We start from the raw sequence: 27,908 nt of genomic DNA, 5'->3' as shown, positions 1-27,908 counted from the left end.
TCTCCCAACTTATCCCTCCCCTCTTTCCCCCCAGTAACCATAAGATTGTTTTCTACGTCTGTGACTCTATTTCTGTTTTGTAAATAAGTTCAAGTTCAGAGGCCGAGAAAGGACTGGGGCAGGGAAGGGTTTGGGGGGATTTATAGGGTTGGGGGCTCACTGAGCCTTCCTTGCCCAGGTCAGAAGGGTCAGGGCTTCCCAGGGGCACGGGGCTTTGGGGTCTCTCACAATCATCTCCCAGACTCGGGGGGGAGGTATTTACAGCCGTCCTATCTGTGTCTTGGAAAGTTCATGTTAGACTAACTGGACACCTCCTGGCTCAGTTACTTTTCTGTTTCTTTCTTGAGACATTAAATATGAGGGGATGTTGGCTCGTCAGAGGGAAGAGAAAGCACCTTATGAACAAAGAATAAACAAGAGGGGAATATATTCACACCTGTGGGTGCTAATACCTCCACAGGAATCCCAACGTCCCCTAACCTCTGCCCCCAGATCAGCCAGCCGGCGCTGGAGGTGGGCAAGGGCGGGCTTTTGGTTTGTCGCCTTGGCCCAGAGAGGAGCTGCAGGGAGGGCTCTGTGCAGGGAACCCCACCGCCAGCCCCAGGTGCTGGATGCCGAGGGCTTCACCGACGCCCTGCTCCACCCCTTGCCGTTCGCTGCAAGGACTCTGGTCAGCAGGAAGTTGCCACCATGGCGCTCTGCTTGAGCAGCCTCTGGACGTTTTCTCACCCGCTCGTGTCCTGTCTCTTCCCCGCCCACAGACTGGGACGAGTGCGCAGACAGCCTGCAGCACGACTGCTCGCCGGCCGCCCAGTGCATCAACCTCGAGGGCTCGTACACCTGCCGGTGCCGGACGGCCAGGGATGCCCACCCCTCCAGACCGGGCCGGGCCTGTGATGGTGTGCCCCGTCCCCAATCCCCCAGCTCTGGGCTGAGCCCCCTCCCTGAGGACCTGGGGTGGAGCAGGGTTGGCTCTCCTCAAGCAGGGTGGGCACGGTGCCCGGGGCCCACCATACTGTTAGGGGCCCATGAGAATGATTTAATTGCTTTTAATATCAAAAGAAAAAAAGAATCTAATAACAGTAAATATCAATTACGAATCTAGTCTTTATACCAGTGCAGTTTTAAAGTATGATTTTAAATTATTTTTATGAATGAAAGGGTCAGAGAAAGTCATGATGAAACCCCTGGGGGGAGGGGTCCCTCCCTGGGTGGACTGGACCCCAAGATGGTGTAGGAGCCCCGGTGAGCATGGAGGAGGCCTTGATGTGGGGTCTCTGAGCCCCATTCTTGGCGTGTCTCTGCCCCAACGTTTCTGGGGGCAAGTTCTGATCAGTTTGTTAGGGCCACCTGGCGTGCTGAGTTCAGAAGCCGGAGGAGGTCACATACAGACTTAAAATGCTGTGATCGACTAGCAATGTCTGCTCTGGACACAGGGTGGGCAGCATAGGTGCTCAGCTACCTGTTTGCCATCCCTGCAAAGGCTTTCTGGCTGGAAGAAGCAGCAGAGAATGGTTCCCTGGGAGAAAGCCTCTAGTCCTTAACTACTGTGTATAGTGTCCCACTTCCTAAGACCCACACAGCTTCTCTTCTCCCATCCTTTTTCTTATACCTGTGTCGCCCAGCAAGCTGATAAGAGTGACCAGAACCTAGCCCCACACTGAGCCCACATTTGGGGGAAATTATCCCCATTTCCCAAAGGCCGCGGATCCACGGTCCATCTGAGGCCAGCAAGAACCAAGCCTTGCACTTATGTCCTGGTTCTGCAGCCTCCCAGGTGGACCCCCTAATCTCGGGGTCACGGCATCCTCACTGATCTGAGAGAGCTCTTGGGAGACCACAAACAAGGGCCGTGTCAAACATTCTTAACCACCCATGGGGATAGCCTGTGCCCCCTCTTAAAGTCACCTGGGTGGGGGGCTCTTGACCAGAGTAGACCAGACGCCCCGTCTGAGAGAGGATGTGTCTCGGCAGGTGATGTGGTGAGCCCCACCGGTGGTGCACCATCTCCGGTGACAGGCGAAACAGCCCCAGGTCCCAGCACAGGAACAACAGCCCTCGGCCTGGAGACCCCCGCCTTGTCCCCCAGCCCTGGATACCCGCGGCGCACCACTGCAGCAGGCCAGGCCTGGACCCCAGGGCTCCCGCCCAGGAGAGGGGCCAGCGGCGTGCTCGGTCATGGCAGGAACAGCACTGGGCCAGCCGTGGCGGGGGAGCCCAGCGTGGCCCCAGGCCTGGGCACCAGCCAGTGGGCGGCCAGCAGGGTGGCTGGCACCTTCTCCTCCCGGGCTCCAGGGCCCACCCACAGCTCCCCTCTTGGGGCCATGGACAGCCTACCAGCCTCCCCAGGATGGCTGCCCCCGAACTCCACCACAGAGCCACTCTTCCGGCCCGCTCCTACCCAGGGCCCCATGGACCACGTTGAGTGGCACGCCAGCCTCCCCACGAGGGACACGCCGCCAGTACCTCTGGACCCCGCGTGGCCACAAAACTCAGACCCTGGACCCTCTGGCTCCCCAGACCTGCCCTCGGCCACCACGCCTGCATCTCTGAAGACCCCAGCCTGCGGTGAGTGGCAGGAAGGGTGCGTCCCAGGGGCCATGGGGAGCTGCTGGTGTGTGAGCTCCCTTCAGCAAAGGCTCACGCAGTCGTCCAGTCCAGGGCAGTCCAGTAGCACTGGGTGAGACCAACCCAGTGCCGTGCAGCTCTGTCCCCTGGCGGTCGGCTTCCGGTCTAGTAAGGGTGAGAACTCGGTCTCCCCGCTTTCCCCCCAGCCCGGTCCTCCCCCTTCCTAAGCCTCCCGATTGCCAATAGCTGGAGCAGGAAGCTGGGCATGTGTTGCATTAAGTGCACTGAGCACGGGGCGCATCCCCCCTGTGGGGTTGGGCCCCCAACCTTTCTGTACCTCCCCAGAAGTTCTGCATCCCCAAGCCTGCTGCAGCTCCCCCAGCAGCTCTGTACCCTCCCAGCCGTACTGACCCCTGGCAGTTCCACATTACCCATTACTTGTAGAGGCTTGAGCCATCACCAAGACCCCCGGGTGATACCCCAGGAGACAGGCAGCCACTCTGTGCAGGGAACGGGCCTGGCCCTGCGCCTCCCAAGGAGGGAGGTGGCCTTGGCATCCCCGTGTGAGCTCACGGAGCTAACCTGGCCCTGGATTGCATCCAGCTGTTAAAAGCAGCTCCGTTGGTGCATTTCCTCTGCTGCACAGGGCTAGATCCACATTAAGCCCACATACATCACCCAAGTCCCCTGTAGGAATGGTCTGTAGCCAGCAAGGCCCACCGTGCTGATTCCTTGGGGAGTCCGCCCAGGGGTCGAGGGGGGCAGCCGCTCTGGAGGAGCCGCCCAGAACCTGCTCAAGAAAACTTTGTTTCCAGAGGTCCCGGGACCTCAGGGGTGGGCACAGAGCAAACCTAGGGGGCAGGGGTGCCGTCCCTGGGAGCCCAGGGCTCAGGGGCTGTCAGGGACTCTGCATCCACATGTGGAAGCTGGGGGACTTGACTCCCCTGGGCTGGCCTCCCCTGAGGACTCTCATGTCCCCGTGGCGGGGGGGGGGGGGTTCGGTTCTCCTTCCTGTCTCCTGGGAACGTTGGACTGATTTTAATCAGGGCACTTACATTCCACTTCTCAGCTCCCACGCCCATCGGAAGGGTCACCGTCTCCAACGTGACCAGCACGGGCTTTCACGTGGCATGGGTGGCGGATCTCACCCTGCGCCCCACTTTCCAGCTCACCCTGATTTCTGCGCGGACCCCCACTGTGCACCTGGAGAGCCAGAACGCAAGCCTGACACTGTCTGGCCTAGAGCCTGGTGTTTTGTACCTGGTGGAGATCGTGGCCAAAGCATGTGGAAAAGAAAGTTCCAGAGCCCACCTGAAAGTGAGGACAGGTAACAGGCTTCAGAGACGCGTTTGCCACTGGTTCTTAAAGGGATGAGAAAAGGCATGAAAAGGATTTTAGTGGCTTAAGGTTTAAAACAGCTGCGTGAACTTGTGGGTGCTGGGATTCCTTTTTCCTCTCAGTGTAGGAATGTCTGGCTCACTTCAGACTCAGCTGGTGTTCAAAGGCCACGCAGGAGGGGGCTTACTTCAGGGACAGGTGGTAGACAAAGAGGCTGCTTTGCAAAGCGCTCCAGACTCTGCAGAGGCTGCAGACGCTCGCCCATCTGGGTCCTCGTGGGTAGTGGCAGGGAAATGGGTGCAGTGCTGGTCTATCCATTTCCTGTGACCATCCTCACTCCTAACAGACCTGGACTTGGCTTTCAGGAAGGATGATGATGGACAGATCTGTGAGTGCCCCCTCCCTGCCCACTGAGCCTGGGACCCACAGAGTAAAAGGGAGGGGAGTAGGATTGAGCAAGTGAAACGTAGGGTGGAGCTGAGCCTTGTCGATAGTTATACGTTCAGATAAAACTCCTTTTTTCTTGGGCTTCCCTGGTGGTGCAGTGGTTGAGAGTCCGGCTGCAAATGCAGGGGACGCGGGTTCGTGCCCCGGTCCGGGAGGATCCCACATGCCGCGGAGCGGCTGGGCCCGTGAGCCATGGCCGCTGAGCCTGCGCATCAGAGCCTGTGCTCCGCAACGGGAGAGGCCACAACAGTGAGAGGCCCGCGTACCGCAAAAAAAAAAAAAAAAAAATTCCTCTTTTCTCCTCATTAGCATTTGTCATCCACATATCTTCCTGAATGTCCAGCTTACCTGAACAGCCAAGGGCAGACCTGATGTTGCAGATTAGTCCTCAAATCTTGGGCAACTGTCTAAGAGTTGATAACAGTGGTCTTCGAGATGGGGTGCACGTCCCTTGGGAGATGCCTAAGGTGACCCATTGGGGGATGCCTAAGTCATAAACGTTTAGAACTTCTTTTTATATGCTTGAAAATACGAATTAGCTGTGAACTGGGAAACTAGAGAGGAGATGTGGGTGAGGAAGGCGAGTGCAAGTTCATGGCCAGCTGGAGAAGTGGAGGTCGCTGCTGGCCGGATGGTCAGGCAGGGCGGCCCCGGAGGAGAGCTGGTGCTGGGCTGTCGCGTACATCTGCCATCTGGAGGTCTCACCCGTGCTTGGAGGGAGGAGTGGCCCGCGCGTCTGTGTGACCCCGGCCTGAGATGGGTCCACCTCTGCTCTCACCTGTGCACCTTCGTGCTCCTGATGGCTTTTAGGTCAGGCCACACCCTCCAGTTGTCGCCATCCTCTCTGCAGGCAGGCAGGAGAGAGACGCAGGGGCTGAGCTGGTTCCGCGGCCCCCGGCAGGGTCTCCCTCTGCGCCCAGCCTCTGTCCCGTCGTCCTCTGGAGCTGGAGGCTGTGTCTGTGCGTACCAGGTGCTGTTCCTTCTCTACAGAGTGCAAATCAGCCTCGGTTCGATGTTCTTCCTGGCCAACGTAAAAATACTCTTATTAAGATAAGATGATACTCTGCTACCTGATACCCCTGCAAACGTGTTTATTCTCCATCCTGCAGCGGCCCAGAAGCTCAGTGGAAAAGTCAGGATAGTGAACGTCAAGTACTTAGAATCCTTCCGCAATGCAAGCAGCAAGGAGTACCAGGCCTTCCTAGAGCTGTTCTTTCGGATGGTAAGTTGGTGGAATCGGTCCTTGTTTTCTCTTGGGATGTGAAGGAGGGAGGTGGTGGCAGCCAAACGGGACCCAGACCTGCAGGTGCCACAGACTTCTCGCTTCTGAAGGAAGCTGGGACTTCCAGCTCTGGTGTGGTGCCTTTGTGTCCTGGATCTGCCATTAAGCAGACACATCAGCAGGTGGGAGACATGCCTGTTCCTCGGCTGCATCCTTACGTCACATTGTTGTTTCCTGTTCAGTGAAACTTCTTTATTGATGCGGGACCCCGTCGAGCAGAAAGCCCCCCCCGGCCTTAAAAAGAAAGAAATTTAAAAATTGAGATCTATTTCACATACCGCAAAACTCACGCTTTGAAAGTGCATGATTCAGTGGTTTAGACTGTATTTGCAGAATTGTGCAACCGTCACCGCCAGCTGATTCCAGAAAGTTTTCATCCTCTCAGAAAGAAACCCGTTAGCTCATCATCGGCCCCTCTCTCTGCCCCCGGAACCAGATGTGTGCTTCCTGTCTCTGTGGATTTACCTGTTCTGGGTATTTCGTAGAGGTGGCATCCTACAATGTGTGATTTCTGGGTCTGGCTTATTTCACTGAGTATAATGTCTTCAAGGTTCATCCATGTTGTACCACCATCAGAACTTCATTCCTTCTTATGGCTGGAAAGTATTCCACTGTATGGACAGACCACATTCTCTTTATCCATGATCCATTGATGAACACTTGGGTTACTTCCACTTTTGGGCTATTGTGAATAATGCCACTATGATCCGACCTTAAAAAAACTCCTTTTCCTACTCTCCCTTGCAGTGCCGTCCGCCAACCCACTGGCATTCTTTGGGATGGTATATTGTTACAATTTAGTTAGAGGAGCAATCTCAATATTCTTTTTGCTGGTGGTTAGATTACCCTTTGATGGATAGAGAATGCACTTGTCATGATCTTGTTTGCATCGAGGACGTCTCATACAGTTTAGCTTTTCCTTGTTCTGGGGGTTTAAGACACAGACGAGAGAGAGCTCGGCAGCGCCACCTATTGGTGGAGTCGTAACACGGTGGCGCCTTAGCAATGCCGGTGGCCGCGCTGTTTGGTGATTCCGTTCAATCCCATCAGCGTTCCCGATAAAAGTCATGCTGCCTCCAGGAACTGTCATACTGGGACTCCTCTAGATCTGGGGTCCTGCTTTATTTATTCTGAGGATCTGGGGTCCTGCTTTATTTATTCTGAGGTCCCCAGCTTCTGGCCCAGTGTGTGGATTCAAGAGCTGTTGATGATTTCATTCATATGTGTATCAAATCTTCCTTAGGTTAAATGATAGTTACACATCTTATTAAACAACAATCACTGAAATCAGTTCACATAGCTCTGGTGGTCACACGAGGCAGCTTCACTGCTACCCCAAGTTCCTTGATTAATCTCTCCTTTTTAAAACTTTCCATCTTTTGCCTATTTGCCTTGAACCTCATGCAGTTCGGATGCAGACCAGGTTTTCTCTGTGAGGGCAAACCGCGGAGGCGGGCTCTTCCACAGCACATTTGCATTATACGCACAATTTAAGGCTCATTACAAGATTGGGTACCTTTCTGGGCCTTTTGGCCATGATGGGCTAGAATGGAATAATATGGTGTGTGATGTAGGATTCTGTCCAGATTGATGGAATAATGAACAAGGCTTTTAGAGGCAGGAACTACCTGTCTCACTAGGATGCCCACGGGGAAGCAGTTTTCGGAAAGGCAGCAGGAAGAAAGGAAGGGGAAATGTTCCGCAGTATGAGGGCCACAAGCACTGTCGCGAAAAAAGTGGAGTCGGAGAGGTGGTGTCCCTCCCTAGGACCAGTTGCTCAGCCCTGTCCTCCGGGGCTCTGAGCTAAGAGCAGCAGATGCTAAATGCCGCTGTGAGCCCCCTACCAAGTTACAAGCCGCATAGGGTGGGGCTTTGGCACTTAGCCCCACGTTGACCGGCTGGCTCTGGTTGGGGGACAGGGCTCCGTGTCTCAGGCCCCACCGGCATTCGTGCTGGGCCTGGGGACTCGGCAGAACTCACCTGCAGCCTTGACATCTTTCCCAAGGCCAGCGCTGCTGCTGGCTGCGATCCCCAGAGGAGCCACCTTAGGACGAGGACCCCGTTTCCTCTCTCGGCACGCGGTCCTTCTCACCAGACCTGTTTCTCTAAAGGTGCGGAATTCCTTGCCAGCCTCCATGCTTCAGCACCTGGACACAGGTGGGGTGCAGGTGGAAGTGACCCGCATCTCCAGCGGCAGCGTCGTGGTGGAGTTCAACTTGCTGGTCATCGCAGACGTGGATGTCCGGGAGGTGTCTGCCACGTTCCTGGCCGCCTTTCAGAATGCCTCTCTGCTGGAGGTGGTCGGAGGTGACCCCTTCATAGTGGGTAGGCAGAGGCTGGACCCCGGTGGAGGCTCACTCTGCAAGGGAGAGGCAGTGAAATCCTAGCCACTGGCTTTGTTTCTGAAAGATGCGCCTCCTCTTGACGGCTTCCCTGCATTAGATGGAAATGCGAAACAGATAGGACCCTCATCTCTCTTATTGCTCCTGTGTTTTTTTTTTTTTTAAAAAAGGTTTAAGGGTTGAAAAATCTTCGGGTGAACCTGCAAAGATTCCCGGGGATGCCGCACCCTTTCTGCAGGCTGCATCCTGCCCCTCCCTCCTTTGCTGCTCTTCCATGGGCTGAGGGCAGACAGGTCCCTCTCTGCTGGCAGATTTCCTCCCAAGCACAGTTTCCAAGGAAACTGTGGAAAATCCTAGGAAAAATAATTGAAAAGAAAAGCCGGGAGAAAAGGCAATTTAGAGTCTCTTCTCATATTGTATTAGTCAGCTGGAGTTGTAACAAAATACCATGGATGGAAACAACAGACATTTATTTTCTCACAGTTCTAGAGGCTGGGAGTCCAAAGACCAAGGTGCCGGCTGATTTTGGTGAGGGCCCGCTCCTGACGTGTAGGCGGCCACCCTCCTGCTGCGTCCTCACCTGGCCTTTCCTCTGTGTGTGTAGAGGGGGAGCGCTCTGCTGTCTCTTTTTATAAGGACATCAGTCCTGTCGGATCAGGGCCCCTCCCTAACGACCTCAGTTAACCTTAATTATCTCCTAAAGGGTCCACCTGCAAATGCAGTCACACTTGGGGTCAAGGCCTCAACACACAGATGTTGAGGACACACAGTTCAGACCCTAGCACATAGCATGCCTGAGAATAAACGATAAAAGGCTTATAGTTATATGTATGGATTAAATCAAAGACAATATAGATGAATATTTTTCTGATCTTTGGAATGAGAAGGGTTAAACCTGCAGAGGAAAAGCCTGGACTATTTGACTCTATAAAAAGTTAAAGCTCTCATGTCAAACAAAACAGTCACCATTGTAAAGCAAGCAGTGAACCAAAAAGTAATTTCAACAATCTGATGAAGAATTATATCCTAAATAAAGAGCGATCACACACACTGGTGATAAAATACCAAGAACCCAATAGACACAGGCACAAAAGACCCAAATAGACCATATGTGAAAGATGACTCCCGCGCGACTAACAAAGATGGAAGGATCAAAGGCATTCCCATTAAAATGAGTTACTCTTTTCGCCCATCTACAAGGAATTTTTTTTTTTAAAGATAATCCTGATAGAGAAGCAGCCCCTGCACACAGCGCTGGGAGAATAGGATTTGCTCACACTTCCTGGTATTTGTCAAGAGCTGTAAAAATGTTTCATCCACTTTGTTTTTTTACTTTGTGTTTTTGTTTTTTTAATTTTTAGTGGAGTACAGTTGATGTAACATGTTGCGTTAGTTTCTGCTGTACAGCAAAGTGAATCAGTTATACATATATACCTATCCACTCTTTTTTAGATTCTTTTCCCATATAGTCATTACAGAGTATTGAATAGAGTTCCCTGTGCTATTCAGCACGTCTTTATTAGTTACCTATTTTATATATCGTAGTGTGTATATGTCAATCCGAATCTCCCAATTTATCCCTTCCTCACACCCTGGGAAACCATACGTTTGTTTTTTACATCTGTGACTCTATTTCTGTTTTGTAAATAAGTTCACTTGTACCAATTTTTTAGATTCCACTGATAAGCTCTATCATATGATATTTGTCTTTCTTCCTTAATGTTTTATCCTGCTCATTGCATGTAGCCCCTGTATCACAGCACTTACAGGACTCCGTCCTAAGGAAACAGAGCTCAGTGTGGACTATAGTTTACATGTAGAGACATTCATCTCAGTGCTACCTTAAAAGCAGAAGATCGGAAATAACCCACAGTCCCGTAATAGGGAAGATAGGAAGTCAATTTTGGTAATCCATGCCATGGACTGTCAGGCAATTATTAAAAATGAGGTTTGCTGAGATAGAAAATATTCCTGACCCAAGGAAATGGGATGGAAACTGGACTCCCATTTGTGTATAAAACGTGATCTTAGCTGCATTGCAGTCTGCCTTTCGAAAGGCTGGAAAGGAATACACCAACATGCAAACACTTACATCTGGGAGGTGGCCTCAAGGGGGCATTTTATTTTCTTTGCTAAGCTGTCCTGGTTTTTATCCATTTTTTGCAGTAAAGCTGCATTATGGTTCATAAGGTAAGTAACTGAGCTTAGAGGTGAAAGCAAGTGTGTGCCGGGGTCCCTCTGCCTGATACCAGGGTCCAGGTGGGGCCCATTGGTCTCCTGGTCTCCAGGCAGCTGAGGGGATGCTGAGCTGCCTTCACCCTCCCCCCCTCCCATCCGCCCCCATCATCCTCCTTCCAGAACAGCCCCTGCAGACTTCCTGCCGCCCGCCTCTCACCCCCATACCCGGCAGAAAATCAGGGTACCACCCTGTCTCCCAAACCCTGCAGAACTGGCCGTCTTTGCTATCATTTGATAATTTTAACCTTGGTTCCCGAGATGCCGGCTGCCTGTAAACAGTGGGCAGAGCCGCGGTGCTCAAGCCTCCTGTGAGGGTTTCCTGTCTTGTTTCCTAAACGCTCCAGACTACGACGAGTGCGACAGCGGGGAGGATGACTGCGCCCCAGGCTCCTCCTGCCGCAACAGCCTGGGGTCCTTCACCTGCAGCTGTGAGGGAGGCACCCCCGACCTCCCCGTGGAATATTCTGGAAGACCCTGCGAAGGTAATAGTCTCAGGATCCCTTGTCTGGAATACGCTCAGGTAGTCTGTTCTTTGAAGGACGTTCGTCCCCAAAGTGTGTCTTTTCTAAACGAGATTGGCGTATTTCTATGTCTTGGGCAAGTTTCCGTGTGTATGAACACGTGCAAGCATGCATATGTGCCCACGTGCATGTGTGTGCACGTGTGCAATGCCTATGTGCACCGTGCATGTGTGTGCACCGTGCATGTGTGTGCACGTGTGTGCACACGTGTGCACATGCTGTGCCGCCCCATCCTTCCACATCCCTCCAGCCTTCTGGGTGGTGTCTCATCTCCAAGTGCTTCTTCTGATGCCCTTGATGAGAAAATATACACATCAACCCAGGTGCGTCCTCTCAGATGCTAAAAGATGATCTTGCAAAACATACAGCCTGTGTGACAAATGACACATGACATGGAAGCGTTTCTACTCAGACCCACTGTCCACGCAGCACTTTTCCCATTAAATGGGGCCTTCGTGGATTCACTGTTGACTCTGAGATGGCCCCTGCCATCCAGGGATCTGCGGTCAAGTAGAGGAGACATGTTTATAGGAGTGAACACAGTGTCTGAAGGAATATGGAATATGCTCTACTTGAGGCAGAAGCAGGAGGCCCCGAGGAGACTAAGTTGTTTCAGTCCCTTGAGTGTGGTCAGGGAAGGCTTCCTGGAAGAGGTGTCTTTGAGCTAGTCTTAAAGGATGGCTCCAACGGCATCAGCAGAGGGGGCTGTGTTGGGGCAGGGTGTGGTGGGTGGGTGCAACAGTAAGAACAGAGCTGTTGAAGGCGGGCATGGTCCAGGCACGCAGCGTGGGCTGGCTGCAGCGTGATGCCTACTGGAGGTGGGTGGGAGAGAGGCGGAGTACCCCGCCCAGCGAGGCCGGGTGAGGCCAGTTGAGAAGGCTGTGAACGCCATGAGCAGGGGTTTGGACTGCATCCTGGGGCCGGGGAGCCAGGTGAGCAGCACCTTGAGATGAGAGGGCAGGTGCCGGGGCGGCAGGCAGCAGAGCCGGGCCATAGAGGAGGCTCAGGGAGGGCTGAGGTGTGTCCTGGGTCTGCCCTCCGAGGATGGTGGATGCTCTTACAGAGGCTCATGTTCTTCTAGAGGTCGAAACCCAGCATGCTTTAGGGAAGCAGGAAGCTGAAGTAGGAACAAGGGACGCAAGGGTCCAGAGAGTGAACTTCATTAACCCACTTTAGAGATAAGACTCAGGGGCCCCCAGGAGTGATGGCTGATCCCAAGCCCATGGGTTCAGCACATGCCCAGTGTCAGCCTGGGAGAGTCTGGGCGGGCAGGGGACCCCTCAGTTCCCTAGCCACGGGGGCCACGGTGAACCAGGGCAGGCCCAGCTGCCTGGGCTGGCAGGAACGTGCGACACGCCTGTGTGTGGCTCTGCCGGCATGTGCGACCCCGGGGTGCGCTGCTGCAGGGTGCGGAGTGGTCCGTCTGCTGTCTGTCCCTTGCCCCACCCCTGCCTTGTACCACGTCGCTGGCCAGGCTCACATGGCTGTCCCGAAGCACAGACCCACTCTATGCCTTTGTCTCCTCGTGTCTTGCAGGCGACTTTCCTGGCAACACACCCCAGGCCACCGGCCCAGAGCAGCCCCCTACCCCAGCAGGACCTGGGGCTGCCTCAGTGCAGGGTGCCCGCCCAGCCCCCCAGGGCCTGTCCCCGCGGCTGAACCTGACCGGGGCCGTCAGGGTGCTCTGTGAGATCGAGAAGGTGGCCATCGCCATCCAGAAGCGCTTCCTGCAGCAGGAGTCCATCCCTGAATCCTCCCTGTACCTGGGACACCCGTCCTGCAATGTCAGCGACCACAACAGCACGCATGTGATCCTGGTGGCCGCGTGGGGCGAGTGCGGAACCGTCATGCAGAGTGTGAGGCCGGGCTCAGACCCACCATGGGGCGCGGGGAGGGGGCTCCGGGAGTCTGGATCTCGATCCGGGGAGGGTCCGTGTGTGGCCTGGGGGGCCAGGAAGACCCTGCACCCCGAGGCCTCCGACTGTAAGCGCAGGAGGACCCAGCCAAGGGTTAGAATAGGACCGAGCTCTTGCCGGGGACCAGGCTGCACCCTGGTGCAGGGATTCTGGTGGAAAGTCAGGGTTTACAAAAGCCTCCCAGTGATTTTGATGCACAGGCGGGATGGAGAGCCAGTGGGGGAGGAGAAAGGGCAGGAAAGCCGGGAGCCTGTGCGTGAACGTGTGTGCCTGTGTACACGTGTGCACGCATATGAAAACATGTTCGTGTGCATGTGCGTAGGTGAGTGAGTGTGTGTGTGTGCATGCATGCACGGGTGCATGTGTATAAGAACGTGTCCGTGTGCATGTATGTCGGCGAGCGCGTGTGTGTGTGTGCGTGTGGGAGTGTGTTTGTGCAGAATGTGTGAATGGTTGTGTGTGCCCGTGCATTGGTGGGGACGCCTCCCCCACGTGCTGGGGGTCCCGGGCCATGTCAGCATCTCTAGTTTGCAGCGTTCGTCACGTGGTGGGCTGATGGCTCCAGGTCCTGTGTCTTCAAATGCTGCCTCTAGGCCATAGTGACACTCCTGCACCCCTCACCCCCCATCCTTCCCGCTCCCCACGCTTGGCCCCTGCTTTCAAGGCCATGCCAGGCAGACGCAGCACCTTCCATGGGTTCAGCCAGTGCTGGGCACGGGGGAAGCGGGAGCAGCATTGGGCGGTGTTGTCCCTGGAGAGACGTGAGGTCCTGGCACAGGAGGTACCATAACCCAGTAGAACAGGGTGGGGTTGGGCTTCCTGGGCCCCGGGGGTGGGGGGAGGAGCCTTCTGGAAGGAGGCTGAAGTGGTCCCAAGGGGTGTACGGGGGGTGCACCACGACCCCAGGGGGTAAGTGCAGATAGCTGGATGAGGGAGGCCAGAAATGGGGGAGGATTTACAAGGTGGAGGGTGTCTGAGTGGCTCTGGCCAGCGGGACGGCTGGGCCCTGGGTGGGACGGCGGCCCAAAGGGGAAGGGTCTCCTGTGGGAGGTGGGCTGGGGGAGGGTCTCAGCAGGGGCCCGGCCATGGCACTGTGGGGAAGGTGGTCCTCAGGGATGCTGTGCTGCTGGGCTGGGCGGGGGTGGGCCTGAGGGTCTTCGGCCTTGCTTCCTAGCAAAGGGCCTGCTGGCTGGGTATCTAGCCCCCTCATCACCCCCAGGTCAGGTATTGTCATCCACGTTTAACCAGTGGGACCTGGAGGCTCACCAAGGTCTATGGGGCCGGTGGTCAAGGTCAAGGTCTCCTGGCCTCCGAGGACCAGCCCTGAGGCCTCTGCGACTCTGCCTCTCCAGGGGCCTCGACGGCACGGGGTGGGCAAGGGACCATCAACCTCAGAGGCTCTGGTTGGAGCCCTGGGTGAGCTCCTTCGTGGGGCAGGTGAGCCCAGGCACTGGATGGTCTAGGCTTGCTGATGACCCCAGGTCAAGGGCACAGGGAGGCGACATCGTGGGCTGAAAGGCTCAGAGCTGGTGTGGGCTTCAGTAGGAAGAGCCCTGGGGAGGGGAGGCAGGGGAGACACAGTGGGAGACTTCTCGCAGAAGAGACCCGGGAAGGGCAGGCAGGGGACACGGGGCACGGGGGCAAAGGCAGCTCCAAGGTACCAGCCTGCCTGGAGGCCAGACCCAGGGCGAGGGCTGGCCAGGCAGCTGGAAGACCACGTTCACCTGTGGGCCCGGCTGGCTGCCCTCAGGCATGATTCCACCTTCCCCTTGACGGGAGTGGGGTGGCCCTCAGACCCACACACAGGGCCACTGGGTTGACGGACCAACCGGGACGTTTCCAGTGACCACAGCCTTCGTCAGTCCCCCTCCAACCCCTTCAGCCAGCACAGCTGAAAAATAACCAGGGTTTGGCTTCTCTTTCTTAAAGATTCCTAAGACTCTCACCTGGAGGTGGGCGCACGGAGAGGGGGTGAGCAGCCATGGTGGGGGGTGCAGAGTGCGGGGGACCGCAGCTTCTGGGCGACTCCAGTTCTGAGCCAGTCTGCACACAAGCTGGCGGGGGGCGGGCACAGGTGCTGGCAGAGCTGCCGCTGTGGTTCTCAGGTCCACGTTGGTGCAGGACCTACAGACCTCAAGTGAGAGATGCTAGGAAATAAGACACTCTTGCCGGCAGTGCTCAGGTGCGATGGGCTGGCCAGGCTGCCCTCGGGGGAGTCAGCACCTCCTACACGGAGGCACAGACACAAGGCTGCAGGGGTCAGCTCTCCCACTTGCTTGTTTTTCCGAGCTAGACAAACACCTGGTTTAGCAATTAAATTCAGTAAAATTCAGGGTCCTTTCAGAGCAGAGGGAAATTCATCTCTTATGAGTCATCCAGGCCCCGGAAACCACAGGAGCTCTTCTGTGTTTTGAAATTTGTCAAAAACTAAGATTCCCCCTGGAGACTTACTTATACAAATACAACAGATTACGTACAGTTAGCAGGTTCTTCCTCCTTTTTGGGGAGAAGGGGGTTAAATTTTATCGACCTCCTTGTTTTTTAAAAAAAGTTAAATTTAAGGTCTCATCTCTCAGTTTAATGTACTATATACATCCAACTATGTTTCATACTATCTATGTTTACGTTAAATTTAAGGTCTCACCTCTCAGTTTGATATACCATATTCAGATGGTTTAGAGCATGTCTAGGAAGAGAGAAATTAGCCCGTGCCCCAGAGAGTCACGAAGTACAGGATCATCTTCATAAATACGTGTAAAATTCTTGTGAAGATAGCAGGGGACTGTCCAGGTTTTCTGAGGCATTTTTCAAAGTGAGTCAAGGCACATAATGTCCACCACTGTGAGGACACACGTTCTAAACTTGGTGTCTCTAATACAGCCCATCCGAGATGTGGCTTCATGGCTATGGTAAAACTAAATGTGCTGAATGAGGGTCTGCTTCTGAGCTGAAGAAACCACAGGACCTGTAAACATCATGCAGAAAATTTAAAATATGAGCTCTGAACACAAGCGCTTTATTTTAAAAAGCAAACAAAGAAGATAGCGTCAATTCAAGTGTTTCAATGTTCCCATTTTGGATCGTTCAATTAAGAACCTATACACCTTTGTGCCCAGAAGCTAATGCATTAGGAGTCTCTACCAAGGAAAATGAATTCTAAAAATTACCATGACTGTCAATCATTCTAATTTCAGCATTTGTATAAAAACTTAGACTAATAATAACCAACAGCTAAAGATTCTTTTTTAAAAAGTTTTTATTCCAGTTTTATTGAGATGTAACTGACATACAGACTGTATAAGTTTCAGGTGTACAGCCTGATGCTTTGACTTAATACATCATGAAATGATTATTACAGTTTAAATGAACATCTGTCATCTCATATAGATACAAAATTAAAGAAAGAGAAAAAAATTTTTTCCTTGGGGTAAGAGCTCTGAGGATTTACCCTCGTCACCACTTTCATGTATAAAGTACAGCAGTGCTAATTATATTTATCGTGTTGTACATGACATCCCTAGTACTTCTTTATCTTATAACTGGAAGTTTGTACCTTTTGACCACCTTCATCCAATTCCCCCTCCCTCACTCCCTCCTCTGGTGACCGCAAATCTGACCTCTTTTTCTGTGGGTTTGTTTGTTTGTTTCTGAAGTATAATTGACCTGCAACACTGTGTTAGTTCCTGTTACACACATAGTGATTCATGTTTCTATGCATTTCAAAATGATCACCACGGTAAGTCTAGCTCCAATATATCACCATGCAAAGATATTACATGATTATTGACTATATTCCCCACACTGTACATTTCATACCCATGACTCATTTATTTTGTAACTAGAAGTTTTTACCTCTTAATCTCCGTCACCTATTTCTCTCATCCTCCCCCCCTTCCCTCTGGCAACCACCTGTTCTCTGTATCTATAACTGTTTCAGTTTTGTTATGTTTGTTCATTTGTTTTGTTTTTTTTAGATTCCACATATAAGGGGTAACATACAGTATTCGTCTTTTTCTGTCTGACTTATTTCACTTAGCATAATACCCTCTAGGTCCATCCATGTTGCTACAAATGGCAAGATTTCATTCTTTTATATGGCTGAGTAGTATTCCATTATATATATATATATATATGTATAAATATGTATATATTTCAGATCCTCTGCCCATTTTTTAATTGGGTTGTTTGTTTTTTGATGTTGAGTTATATGTGTTCTTTGTATGTTTTTGGATATTAATCCCTTATCAGATATATTATTTGCAAATATCTTCTCCCATTCAGTAGGTGGCCTTTTTTGTTTTGTTGATAGTTTCCTTCATTGTGCAAGTTTTAGTTTATGTAGTACCATTTGTTTATTTTTGCTTTTGTTTCCCTTGCCTGAGGAGACATATCAAAAAAAGTATTACTAAGACTGATGTCAAACAGCATACTGCCTATGTTTTCTTCTGGGAGTTTTATGGTTTCAGGTCTTACATTTAAGTCTTTAATCCGTTTTGAATTTATTTTTGTGCATGGTGTGAGTGAGAAGTCCAGTTTGATTCTTTTGCATGTAGCTGTCCAGTTTTCCCAACACCATTAATTGGAGAAGCTGACTTTTCCCTATTGTATATTTTTGCCTCCTTTCTTGTAGATTAATTGTCCATATAAGTGTAGGTTGATTCCTGGGCTCTCTGTTCTGTTCCATTGATCTGTGTGTCTGTTTTGTGCCAGTACCATGCTATTTTGATTACTGTAGCTTTGTAGTATAGTCTAAAGCCAGGAAGTGTGATACTTCCAGCTTTGTTCTTCTTTCTAAAGATTGCTTTGTCTATTTGGGGTCTTTTGCTTTTCCCATACCAATTTTAGAATTTTTTGGTTCTAGTTCTGTGGAAAATGCCATTGATATTTTGATAAGGATTGTACTGAATCTGTAGATTGCCCTGGGTAGCATGGTCATTTTAACAATATTAATTCTTCCAATCCATTAATAAGTATATCTGTCCATCTATTTGTGTTGTCTTCAGTTTCTTTCATCAGTGTCTTACAGTTTTCTGAGTACAAGTCTTTTTACCTCCTTAGTTAGATTTATTCCTAGGTATTTTATTTTTTTGATGTGATTGTAAATGAGGTTCTTTTCTCTTTCTGATAGTTTGTTGTTAGTGTACAGAAATGCAACAGATTTCTATATATTAATTTTGTTTCTGCAACTTTACCAAATTCATAGATGAGGTTTTTTGGTGGTGTCTTTAGGATTTTCTATGTATGGTATCATGTCATCTTCAAACAGTGACAGTTTTTTTGTTTGTTTTAATGAGAGCCCTGGGTCACACAGCTGTCTTCTTGCTATAACCTCACATGGCAGAAGGGACAAGGGAGTTCTCTGGGGTCTCTTTTGTAAGGGCACTAATCTCCCCCAAAGGCCCTACCTCCGAATACTATCACACTGGGGATTAGGTTTCAACAGACAGGTTTTATGGGGACACAAGCATTGGGTCAACCCAGCAGGAAGCTCGCAGGACAAAACAGCCATTCCTTTATATGTCCTCATCCTTTTAGCCCTGAAGCAGCCTGCCCTGGGAAGGGCATGATCTCAGGTGAGGCTGACCCTGAAGAAGCTGACAGTTGGAGACCATCTGCTGACTGCACAGCTCACAGCTGGGCAGCAAGTCTTTCCTTGAAGAGGGATCTGAATGGGACATCTCTGTGTCTACCAGAGTCTACCTCTCGAATAGTGACAGTTTTACTTCTTCCTTTCCAATTTGGATTCCTTTTATTTCTTTTTCTTTTCTGATTGCTGTGGCTGGGACTTCCAATACTATGTTGACTAAAAATGGTGACAGTGAGCATCCTTGTCTTATTCCTGACCTTAGAGGAAATGCTTTTAGCTTTTCACCATTGAGTATGATGTTCAAGAGGCATAGACTCTTTGATGTAAACAACTTTATCAGTTTGTCCAGGTCTGTTTAATATGCACACAAGGAAAATGCACTTGTTCTATAATTTCTTAAAAAACAGCAAGTAAGGAGTAGGTGCAGTAGCTGTAGAAGGAAAGAGAATCAAAAGGTCCTTCTCTTCAGGGACTTTCAGATCATTGGAGAGTAGACAATTCCCTTCCTGCTCCTCCAAGCTCTGCCCTACAGACGGTGTTTTGTTCTCAGACCCACTCATGTCAAGGCTTATTTGGCCATTAGATTTCTCGTCTGTCAGATGCACAGGTTCCATTAGCATTGTTAGTGTCAAAATGTCTATTTTCAGCAAACGCTCTACTGGCAACCTTATCGGGATTAGACCCTTTGTCATATAGCTCGTACTCTGCTTTGCTCTTTCATCCTCCAAGAAGTCCAATAACTTCTACTTTACTTGGCTGTGTATTTCTACAAACTCTAATCCACACTTCTTTACTGGCGTAATTTTCAACCATGCCTCTTGTTTCCTCTTCATTCCATGGCTCTGATTTACCTATTTCACACAAAATTCCCCTTGTCTAGTTCTAAACTGTTAAGGCCAGCGACTTTAACAGAAGCAGGGCAATGCCCACTACCAGTCGTTATGCATAGTAAGCATTACAACCGCAGGTCATCTAGGCTGTCCTTGACTGGCCCTGTGCTCTGTTCTTCTAGTGACACTTTTGGAGATGTCAGTAAGGGGTGTTGATCTTGCAGAAGCCACCACCAGGACAGTCAAACTCCAAGCCACTAGCAAGTAAAGCACTTCAAATAGGTGGTTACAACTTCAGGCATTTTGTCAAACAAAATGTTTAGCTTCAGTATAATGGTGGCAATTTTCACAGACATTTTAATCTCTTCCTACAATGCTCTCCACTGAATCAAATGATGAAATTGCCCATCCCAGGGTCTTCATCACTATTTTTGGCTCTGGAGAAATTTTGGAGCTCTCTTTGATGTTGGCAAGCCCATCTTCTTGTACTGGTATACAACGGCCTGAAAATCTTCTCTTTTTCCTGATGAACGTTCACATTCTGAGGATCCAGTCCTTAACACCAGCTGACCCTGGCAGCATTTCTCTAGCATGAAACTGATTAGCTCTGCACTGTTTTTTTAATGGCCTTAACCTCATTAACGCTAACGGGCATCACAATTCTCCCTGGAGACTTGTGTCCACAGGCAAGAGCTGTGTTATCATTTCACACCCCTGAGTCCTCTTCCAGACCACATTCATTTTCTTTAGGTTGCCCTCCGGACCCTTGGTTCTGTGTTAGTGTCCCTAGAATTAGAAAGAATGCAGTTTGATGAGTCGCAGACTTTAACCGGTTTATTTTAATTCGATTTCTTTGGTGAGGGCTTGCTGTCTAATTTTCAGAAGTGTACTTGGGGATTATTTGGGGAAGAATCTAATCTATTGTTTGGGGTATCGTCTGATCTAGTTTGTCTCTGGTTCTCTTTTAATGAAGAAAGCGGGTACAGGAAGTAGGCTAAACCAGATGTCACGACGTTATGTTCTCTTTTGCAATTTATACCGGGAAAAAGTTGTCAAGGTTTTCATATTTGGGGGGATAAGCTTTAAACAACCCCTGCACCCAGAACTGTGGTCCGTAGACATGTTGGGGGCCTGCTGGGGCCCGGGAGCTCACTCATGTCCTGTCTGCGTTCAGAACATGACGAATACGGTGGTGAGGACCACGCTGAGGAACGACCTGTCCCCAGAGGGCATCATCCATCACCTGAAGATCCTGAGCCCGATCCACTGCGCCTTCCAGAATGACCTCCTGACGTCATCGGGCTACACCCCGGAGTGGGGGTAAGTGCAGAGGCGTCTCCCCAATTCCCTGCAGCTCACGTTCCTCCCAGCACCATCACTTGGGGGTTTCTTTAGGGTTTTAATCACTTGAGGACCCTTCTGAGAGACTGAACATACCAAAGGCAGTGGCCAAGACTTGATTAATAACTACCAGCTTCCCTAGATTTGTCCCCATCTCCAGTCTAGAACCAACCAGGGAAAGCCACATCTGTTCCCCTAGGCAGTCACATAGGACGCCCCCGTCAGGGCACGCCTCTCTCCCCCTTTCCCCTGTGAAGCTCACCCTTCCTCTGCCTGTCTTTGAGTCTCCACCAAACTCTAGTGACCGGGGCTGACCCCAGCTCTAGCCAGCTCAAAAAAAAAATAGCCTTTCTTTTCTCATTCTCATTTGGGTGGTCTTCTTTTAATTCCATCTTTCTTTGGAGTATTTTGGGGAGAAATGGGAACAGGAGGGTCACAGAAGCAGACCCCCGCCCGCAAACGCTCCCTCTTGCAGGGTTTACACCGTCATCGAGGACCTCCATGGCGCTGGAAGTTTTGTCACCGAAATGCAGTTATTTATTGGAGACTCTCCTATTCCTCAAAATTATACCGTGTCTGCCAGTGATGACGTCAAGATTGAAGTAGGGCTCTATAAACAGAAAAGCAACCTCAAGGTGGTCCTGACCGAGTGCTGGGCAACGCCATCCAGCAATGCCAGGGACCCGGTCATGTTTGGCTTCATTAACAACAGGTAGGGGCACCCACCCCCTCTGTGTAGACTTCTTTGGACCCTCTGAATTTCCAGACACGCATGGATGCAGACCCGGGTTTTAGGTGGCGCCCTCAGGAGAGCCTCCTCTTGGGAACCGGAGATCTAGCCATCCTTGCCTTCTTGTATCCTAGTGGGGATGCTCCGTGTGCACTCAGGTGCACGGTAAGGAAACTCACCTGGGAACAAGGACAGGAGGGCCAGTTTAGAACTAATGAGTCGCTTTGTCTCTTCCCAGCTGCCCTATCCCCAACACACACACGAATGTGATTGAGAACGGGAACTCCAACAAGGCCCAGTTTAAGCTGAAAATCTTTTCCTTCATCAACAACTCCATAGTCTATCTGCACTGCAAACTCCGCATCTGCATGGAATCCCCTGGAACCACGTGCAAAATAGTAGGTGTTTTGCTGTTCTAAACCTCTGGACTCACCCTCTTTGTTATGAGGAGGGTTGCTCTGTGATCAGAAGCCCAGGGCCTGGGCATTTCTGGGGCCAGACTTCAGGGAGGAGGTGCTGGGCCCTGCAGACTTGGCCCTTAAAAGACATGAAATGAGGTTTTAATGGTGGGCAGTCCTGGGTGAGGACCAGTGTCGCTGGGGGGCTAACTTGAGTCCTTCCTTAGACCATACCATTCCACTGGCCATCACATCAGACCTTCCTTGTCATGGTGCTGTCATGCTTCTCCTTCGAGGTGATCGAATGCATACTTAGGTGTAAAAATGTTATTTTAATTTGAAATTATTTTTAGCAAGTCGGTAGCACACCGCTGAATCCTAGCCACTAGGTTATTTCATCAGGTTTTTGTTCTTTCCCGTTCAGCGTTTATGCTCGGATTATGAATAACTTTACATTCTCATTTCCTCAGAACTTTGAATTTGAAATGTGCTTTGCACTTCTGGGTTGGAGAGTTATTCTTCATCCACAGACAAGTATGTGAAGTGACTGTCATGTGTCACCTGCGGCTGCGGAAGGCATGGAGGGCTCTGTTGGCCTTTGCTTCTGCAACCGCATATTTCTCTCTCCTTTGGGGACACGTTTGTTCCTGTGCTCCTTACAAAAGTTGGGCAGTTTTCCTGGGTGATCAGGGCCAGCCATCAGTCAGGATGCACAGCAGAAGAAATCCAGTGAGCCCTCATTTTGCTGTCACTTTTTCTCAAACAGCAGGTCTACTGGAAAGGAACACAGACTCCTGGTGCCTGCCCGCTGAGGGGCTCCGAGCCTGCATCAGCCCCTTAGAAACCCTAGGGTGTTAATGACCACGACAGCTTTGACAGGGAGCGGCCGGTTCTCAAATTCTCTACACTATGAGCTTCACGTATTTCTTTGCAAGCTCCTCTAGGATGGGTGTTGTATTGGTTTCCTGCGGCTGCTGTAATGAAGTACCGCAGGCTGGGCAGCTTAAATAACATAAATTTACCCTCGCACAGTCTGGAGGCTGGAAGTCCGAGATCAAGGTGTCATCGGCTGGGCTGTTCCTTGTGAGGCTGTGGGAGAATCTGTTCCAGGTCCAGCTCCCTGACTGATCGATGGCACCTTCTCCCTGTGTCTTCACATGTCTTCCCTCTGTGCATATCTATGTCTGTGTTCAAATGTCCTCTTTTTGCAAGAACACAGTCCTATTGGATTAGGGCCACCCTACTGACCTCATCTTAACGCGATCATCTGCAAAGGCCCTATTTCCAAATAAGGTCACGTCCACAGGTACTGAGGTTAGGACTGCAACATCTTTTGGGGGACACGATGCACCCCATAGCAGGTGTATGGTAGAAAGATTCTATCATGTCATTGAAACTTTTCATCAGGCCCAGGTGTTAAAAGGAGCAGGTGTCTGCCGCGGGCTGTGGAGAACAAAGGGTGACTCTGAGACGATGCCCCCAGGGGCCAAGGGGCCAGAGCTGGAAACTGGAGACAGCACAGGGGGCTACATCTTGCTTCCTCCAACCCTCCTGCTGCCCAGCCCTCCCCCATCCAGTTGGGCACCCTGCCTGCACAGCCCCGAGGCCCAGGTGGTCCAGCCTCCCCCTTCGTCCTTCTCCCCTGACCAAGCTCATCCAGGATGCACAAATGTGACTTGACGTTTCCAGCAGGAAAGAACATGTACGAATCAGAGTATCAACCCTGATAGTGGATACATTTCTCATAAACATTGTTCAGCTAATTTGTACTTCTTCTCCTTTTAAAATTACAGACCTGTGACGACTTTAGGTCGCTGAGAAACGGCGAGCCCTCTGCAACGCACCAGATGTCCTGGGGACCCCTGATTCGGTCTGAAGGTGAGCTGGTGACTTGGTTTAGACAACTAAACTTGGGTATTGATTCAGAAACTGCTAGCTGTCCCCAAATATCTGTTCTCTTCTCCTTCCATGGTAATAGAACCCCCAGTTTTTAGGGGACAGGTGGCTGCCAGGAATAAACACTATAATTCCCAACTGACCTTATAGCAAGAGTGGCCATATGGGTGAGCTCTGGCTAATGAGATGCAAAAGAGAGTGTCAAGTGACAACTTTTTTTTTTAACATCTTGATTGGAGTATAATTGCTTTACAATGGTGTGTTAGTTTCTGCTGTATAACAAAGTGAATCAGTTATACATATACATATATCCCCGTATCGCCTCCCTCTTGCGTCTCCCTCCCTCCCTCCCACCCCTCTAGGTGGTCACAAAGCACTGTGTGCCTGCCTTATAAACATCCGGTACCCACCCGGCTGCCTGCCATTCAGGGGAGGTGGCTGCAGGCAGCCGCCATCTGGGGGCATGAGCACCGTGGAGGCGGGAGCCAGGAGCCCCAGGACACCGTGGAGCGAAGCTGCAGGGCCAGGCCTGGGCTCTGACCTCCGATGTTTATGCCAGAAAGAAATAAGCTTCCATTTTCTCTGTCGCTGCTATTTTGGGTTTTTCTCTTCCTTTCAGCTAAACCTAATCCCAGTTGACTTTCCTTTTTCATTGTTTTTCTTCCTAACTTGGATGGCCCTCCTTGCCTCTCTATTTTCCCATACAGGAACTTCCGGGTTTTGGATGCAGGGTGTAAACCGGGATGGGTGTGCTAACCAGGGCTTGGGAAGGGAGGTCTTTCTTTCTTTTTTTTTTTTTTTGCGGTACGCGGGCCTCTTACTGCTGTGGCCTCTCCCATTGCAGAGCACAGGCTCCGGCCTAGCCGCTCCACGGCATGTGGGATCTTCCCGGACCGGGGCACGAACCCGCGGCCCCTGCATCGGCAGGCGGACTCTCAACCACTGCGCCACCAGGGAAGCCCCAAGGGAGGTCTTCTTAGCCAGTGATATTCAACTGCTGGTTCTCATGCAGAGGATTTTGGAAATGAAAACAAAAGTCCCAGGTCCCAGGCCACGCCCCAGGCCAACCAACTCAATGTCTCTGGAGCTGGATTCCAGGCCCTGGTGTTTGCACCGGTCCTCGGACGATCGCTGGCCTGGGTCCTGGGACAATGTGCTTTTCCTATCCTCTTCATTGTCTTAAATGGCTGAGAACTGATGGATCTAATATGAAAGAGAATGTATGTGAATTGCATTCTTATTTATAGAAACAGAACTTCTATTTATTCGTAGATATTACAGATAATGTCAAAACCAGAGTGGAAAAAACACTGGGTTTGGAGTCAGGAGGGCTGTGTTTAAATATAGCCTCTCATACTTCCGAGCTGTGTGGTCTTAGGAATATTCCTGAGTCTTCTGAGTCCCGTCCAGCCATCCATCGTTCCTCCATCCATCCACTCACCTACCCACTTATTCATTATCTCCTCTAACTACTGTATGCCAGGCACTGTGCTTTTTCTCTACATCATAGGAGTTATTACAACAGTCCTACATACCTGGCCAATAAGATTACAGTAAATAAAAATCCTCTGTGAGGCTAAAATTTGTGATGCTGGAGCTAGGTTGCCTGGAGACAAAACTTGGGTCTGACTTTGGGCATGCTGCATTTGCCTCATTTGCCTCATCTGTAAACTGGGGACAACAATAATGATGATGGTAATTCCTAGTTCATACAGTGCCTTGTCCATAGCAATTACTGGTAAGTGTTATTTATTATCCTTCCTAACCGGTAGTGCACTTCACTAACACAACCATTGCAGAGAACCCCAAACACAGTAAGGGTATAGACGGTCAAGCTCAATGACAAGGATTATAATTATTCATTTTGTTCATCATTCTTTCTCATTGTATTATTAGCTTTTTTGCTCCATAACTGTGTCATACAAATATACAGAAACATCATTTAGAAACTTGGAATCTCTCAGCTGGTAGGCAGGTGATTACATTTTAATAGTGTGTAGTAACAGAAATACTGCTGGAGACAGAGTGAAAAGAGGCTGGCAGACAAGTACCTCTGGGATTTTATCTCTGCCCCTCCCACTGGGCACCCATGACCTGTCCCCTGCTATCACATCACTTCTACTCTGGGGAAGAATGAGAACTCTGGGAGATCTCAGGCAACATGTCCAAGCTCACACGGCTATCACCTGGACAAGCTGGGCCTCTCCCAGCAGTTCCAGCCTTTTCCTAACCCACCCACCCTTGGTCTCCAGGGGCTGCCCTGGCTTCCTTTCCAGGCATCAGTCCACCCCAGCCTTCACACCACGGGTGTTAGTTTTCTGGGGCTAGTGACACAGGAAACTAAGAATCACAAACCGGGTGGCTTAAAAGAACAGAAACTACTCTCTCAGAGTCTGGAGACCCAAGTCCAAGGTCATGGCATGGGCGGGGCTGGTTCCTTCCGAAGTCCCTGAGGGAGAGTCCGTTCCAGGCCTCTCTCCCAGCTTCTGGTGGTCCTGGTCTGGCAGCCTTGGCTTGTGGTTGCATCCCTCCAGCCTCTGCCTCTGTATCCCATGGCTTTTCCTGAAGGTCTCTGTCCTCTTACAAGGACGCCAGTCGTTGAATTAGGGGCCTCTTCTGCTTCAGTATAACTTAACTAAAGATGTCTGCAATGACCCTATTTCCAAATAAGGTCGCATTCTCAGGCACTGGGGGTTAGGACTCAACATACGTGTTTTGGAGGGATACACTTCAACACATAACACGGTGTGTTGGCAATTTTAAGGCAGCATCCAACGGGTAATCGTTCCTGAATCTGTGCTACCAACAAATCATACATCGGCACTGGAATTTCTGCACTTCATTTTTGGAAACCATCCGTGGCCATCTGCTTTATAGAGAACATTATTTCTCACTCACTGGAGTTTTTTTGTGTGAAGAGGTAGAGAATGTTTTAGATTAATGTCCGTGGGATCCTGAAATGTCCCAGTGGGAAGGGTCTGGAACAATTATCGAGGCAGCTCAGAAGTGAGGGGCCTGGGTGCCCCCAGAGAACAGCTGAGCTGGACCTCAGACCTCCGGAAGGACCTGGACCCTCTGCAAGGGGCCGGGGCTATATGTACCCTGATCCTGGGTTATTTGCGTGCCAGGAGGTCCTCCATCACTTTCCCTCACCAAGATGTGTCCCCTTCACAAGAGCAGCGATAGGCTAGTGTCTTTGTGAAAAGATTGATCATGTGCATCACCGCCGTGATATCACAGCAGCCCTGCTCCTGCTATCCTGGGGGACGACCAGTGTCTTTTATTTAAGCATCTCGTCTATCATGGACTGACAGGTGGTTACTATGTTTAAGGAAATACCACCAATGATGACGTGGGTTGCATTGCGACACAGACTCCCTCTCTATTTGTAAGCATCTCTCCTGGACCAGTAACCACTCCTGGACCATGGTAACCAGTGGACGGCACCGGCCTGTGGACCCCACTTGGAGCAGCTCTGAGTCAGTGGCCAGTGAAGAGTGCTCGGCTGCAGGGAACAGAAACCCAGCTGGAGAGGCAGCGACCGAACACGTTCGGTCATCTCTGTAGCTGCCAGTCTGGGGCTGGGGCTGGGCTCCACGGGGCCAACAAGGGGGCCTCTTCTGCCTTTCTGCTCCAGCATCCTCAGGGAAGACAGCCCCCCTTGTGCTCACAAGTCGGTCCCCTACTTGAGGCACAGGAGGAGGGGGAAGGGTTCACTGTAGCACCCACTGGAGGATGGATTTAAGATCCAGCCATGAAGGGCTTGTCAGGAAGCTGGTGCCCCAGGGTCTGGAGGCCTCAGGTTCCTTGGGAGGTTGCAGCCGCTCCAGCAACTGTCCCCAGTATCCCTATCCCAGTGTGGTCCTCCCTCTGGAGGAGGGGGTTGCCCGGTTCCAGCTGGCCCACCATCCAGGCAGTCGGGTGGGAGCCTCTTCTAGGCCGTTGCTGAATCACTTTGGTGTCTGCACTCGTCTGATCCATGACTGGGAGACCTGGAGCAGCGGCCACTTCCGGAAACAGCCCCAGAAATGGAAAACGGGATCTCCAGTGTCCCTTATTGTCCAGGAATGCTTTCCTACCCAGACCTTTCTGATAAGCTCCTGTGGTGAAATTGAGATAAACTTCACCTAATGTAAAGTTAACTGTTTAAAATAAGTAATTGGGCAGAATTCAGCACCTTCACCACCCTTCTCTAGCTTCAAAACATTTTCATCACCCGAAGCAGCTCCGTGCCCACAGGAGGGAGTGACTCCCCAGCCCTTCCCCTGCCCCTGAAACTACCTGGCTTGGCTTCCTGTCTGGTTTCCCTAGAAACAGGGTCACACGACAACGTGTGGTCCTTGGAGACCGATGCCTGTCACTCAGCGCAATGGATGTTTTCCAGGCTCATCCATGTCATAACCTGTGGCCGAATCTCGTTCCTTTTATGGCCGAATATTATTCCACTGGGTGGATGGACCACGTGTTGTTTACT

General features: G+C 51.0%; 1 protein-coding gene across 1 annotated transcript in view; it reads left to right on the top strand.

Moving 5' to 3' along the window:
• Positions 1–27,908, top strand: part of UMODL1 (uromodulin like 1) — a gene marked incomplete at both ends in the record, with an annotated part of 60,357 nt that overhangs the window by 31,766 nt on the left and 683 nt on the right. The window contains 11 exons of the mRNA XM_082840414.1: positions 762–899; positions 2,020–2,568; positions 3,638–3,895; positions 5,463–5,575; positions 7,747–7,960; positions 10,560–10,697; positions 12,273–12,592; positions 20,244–20,389; positions 20,886–21,122; positions 21,379–21,538; positions 23,332–23,416. Coding sequence (XP_082696540.1) covers positions 762–899; positions 2,020–2,568; positions 3,638–3,895; positions 5,463–5,575; positions 7,747–7,960; positions 10,560–10,697; positions 12,273–12,592; positions 20,244–20,389; positions 20,886–21,122; positions 21,379–21,538; positions 23,332–23,416 — 2,358 coding nt within the window. The remainder of the gene's footprint in view (positions 1–761; positions 900–2,019; positions 2,569–3,637; positions 3,896–5,462; positions 5,576–7,746; positions 7,961–10,559; positions 10,698–12,272; positions 12,593–20,243; positions 20,390–20,885; positions 21,123–21,378; positions 21,539–23,331; positions 23,417–27,908) is intronic.

This window comes from Leucopleurus acutus, assembly GCF_964270905.1.
Source record: "Leucopleurus acutus genome assembly, chromosome: 5".
Taxonomy (NCBI): Eukaryota; Metazoa; Chordata; class Mammalia; order Artiodactyla; family Delphinidae; genus Leucopleurus; species Leucopleurus acutus.
The sequence above is the reverse complement of the archived record's forward strand: the minus strand, read 5'-3'. Positions and strand labels throughout refer to the sequence as shown.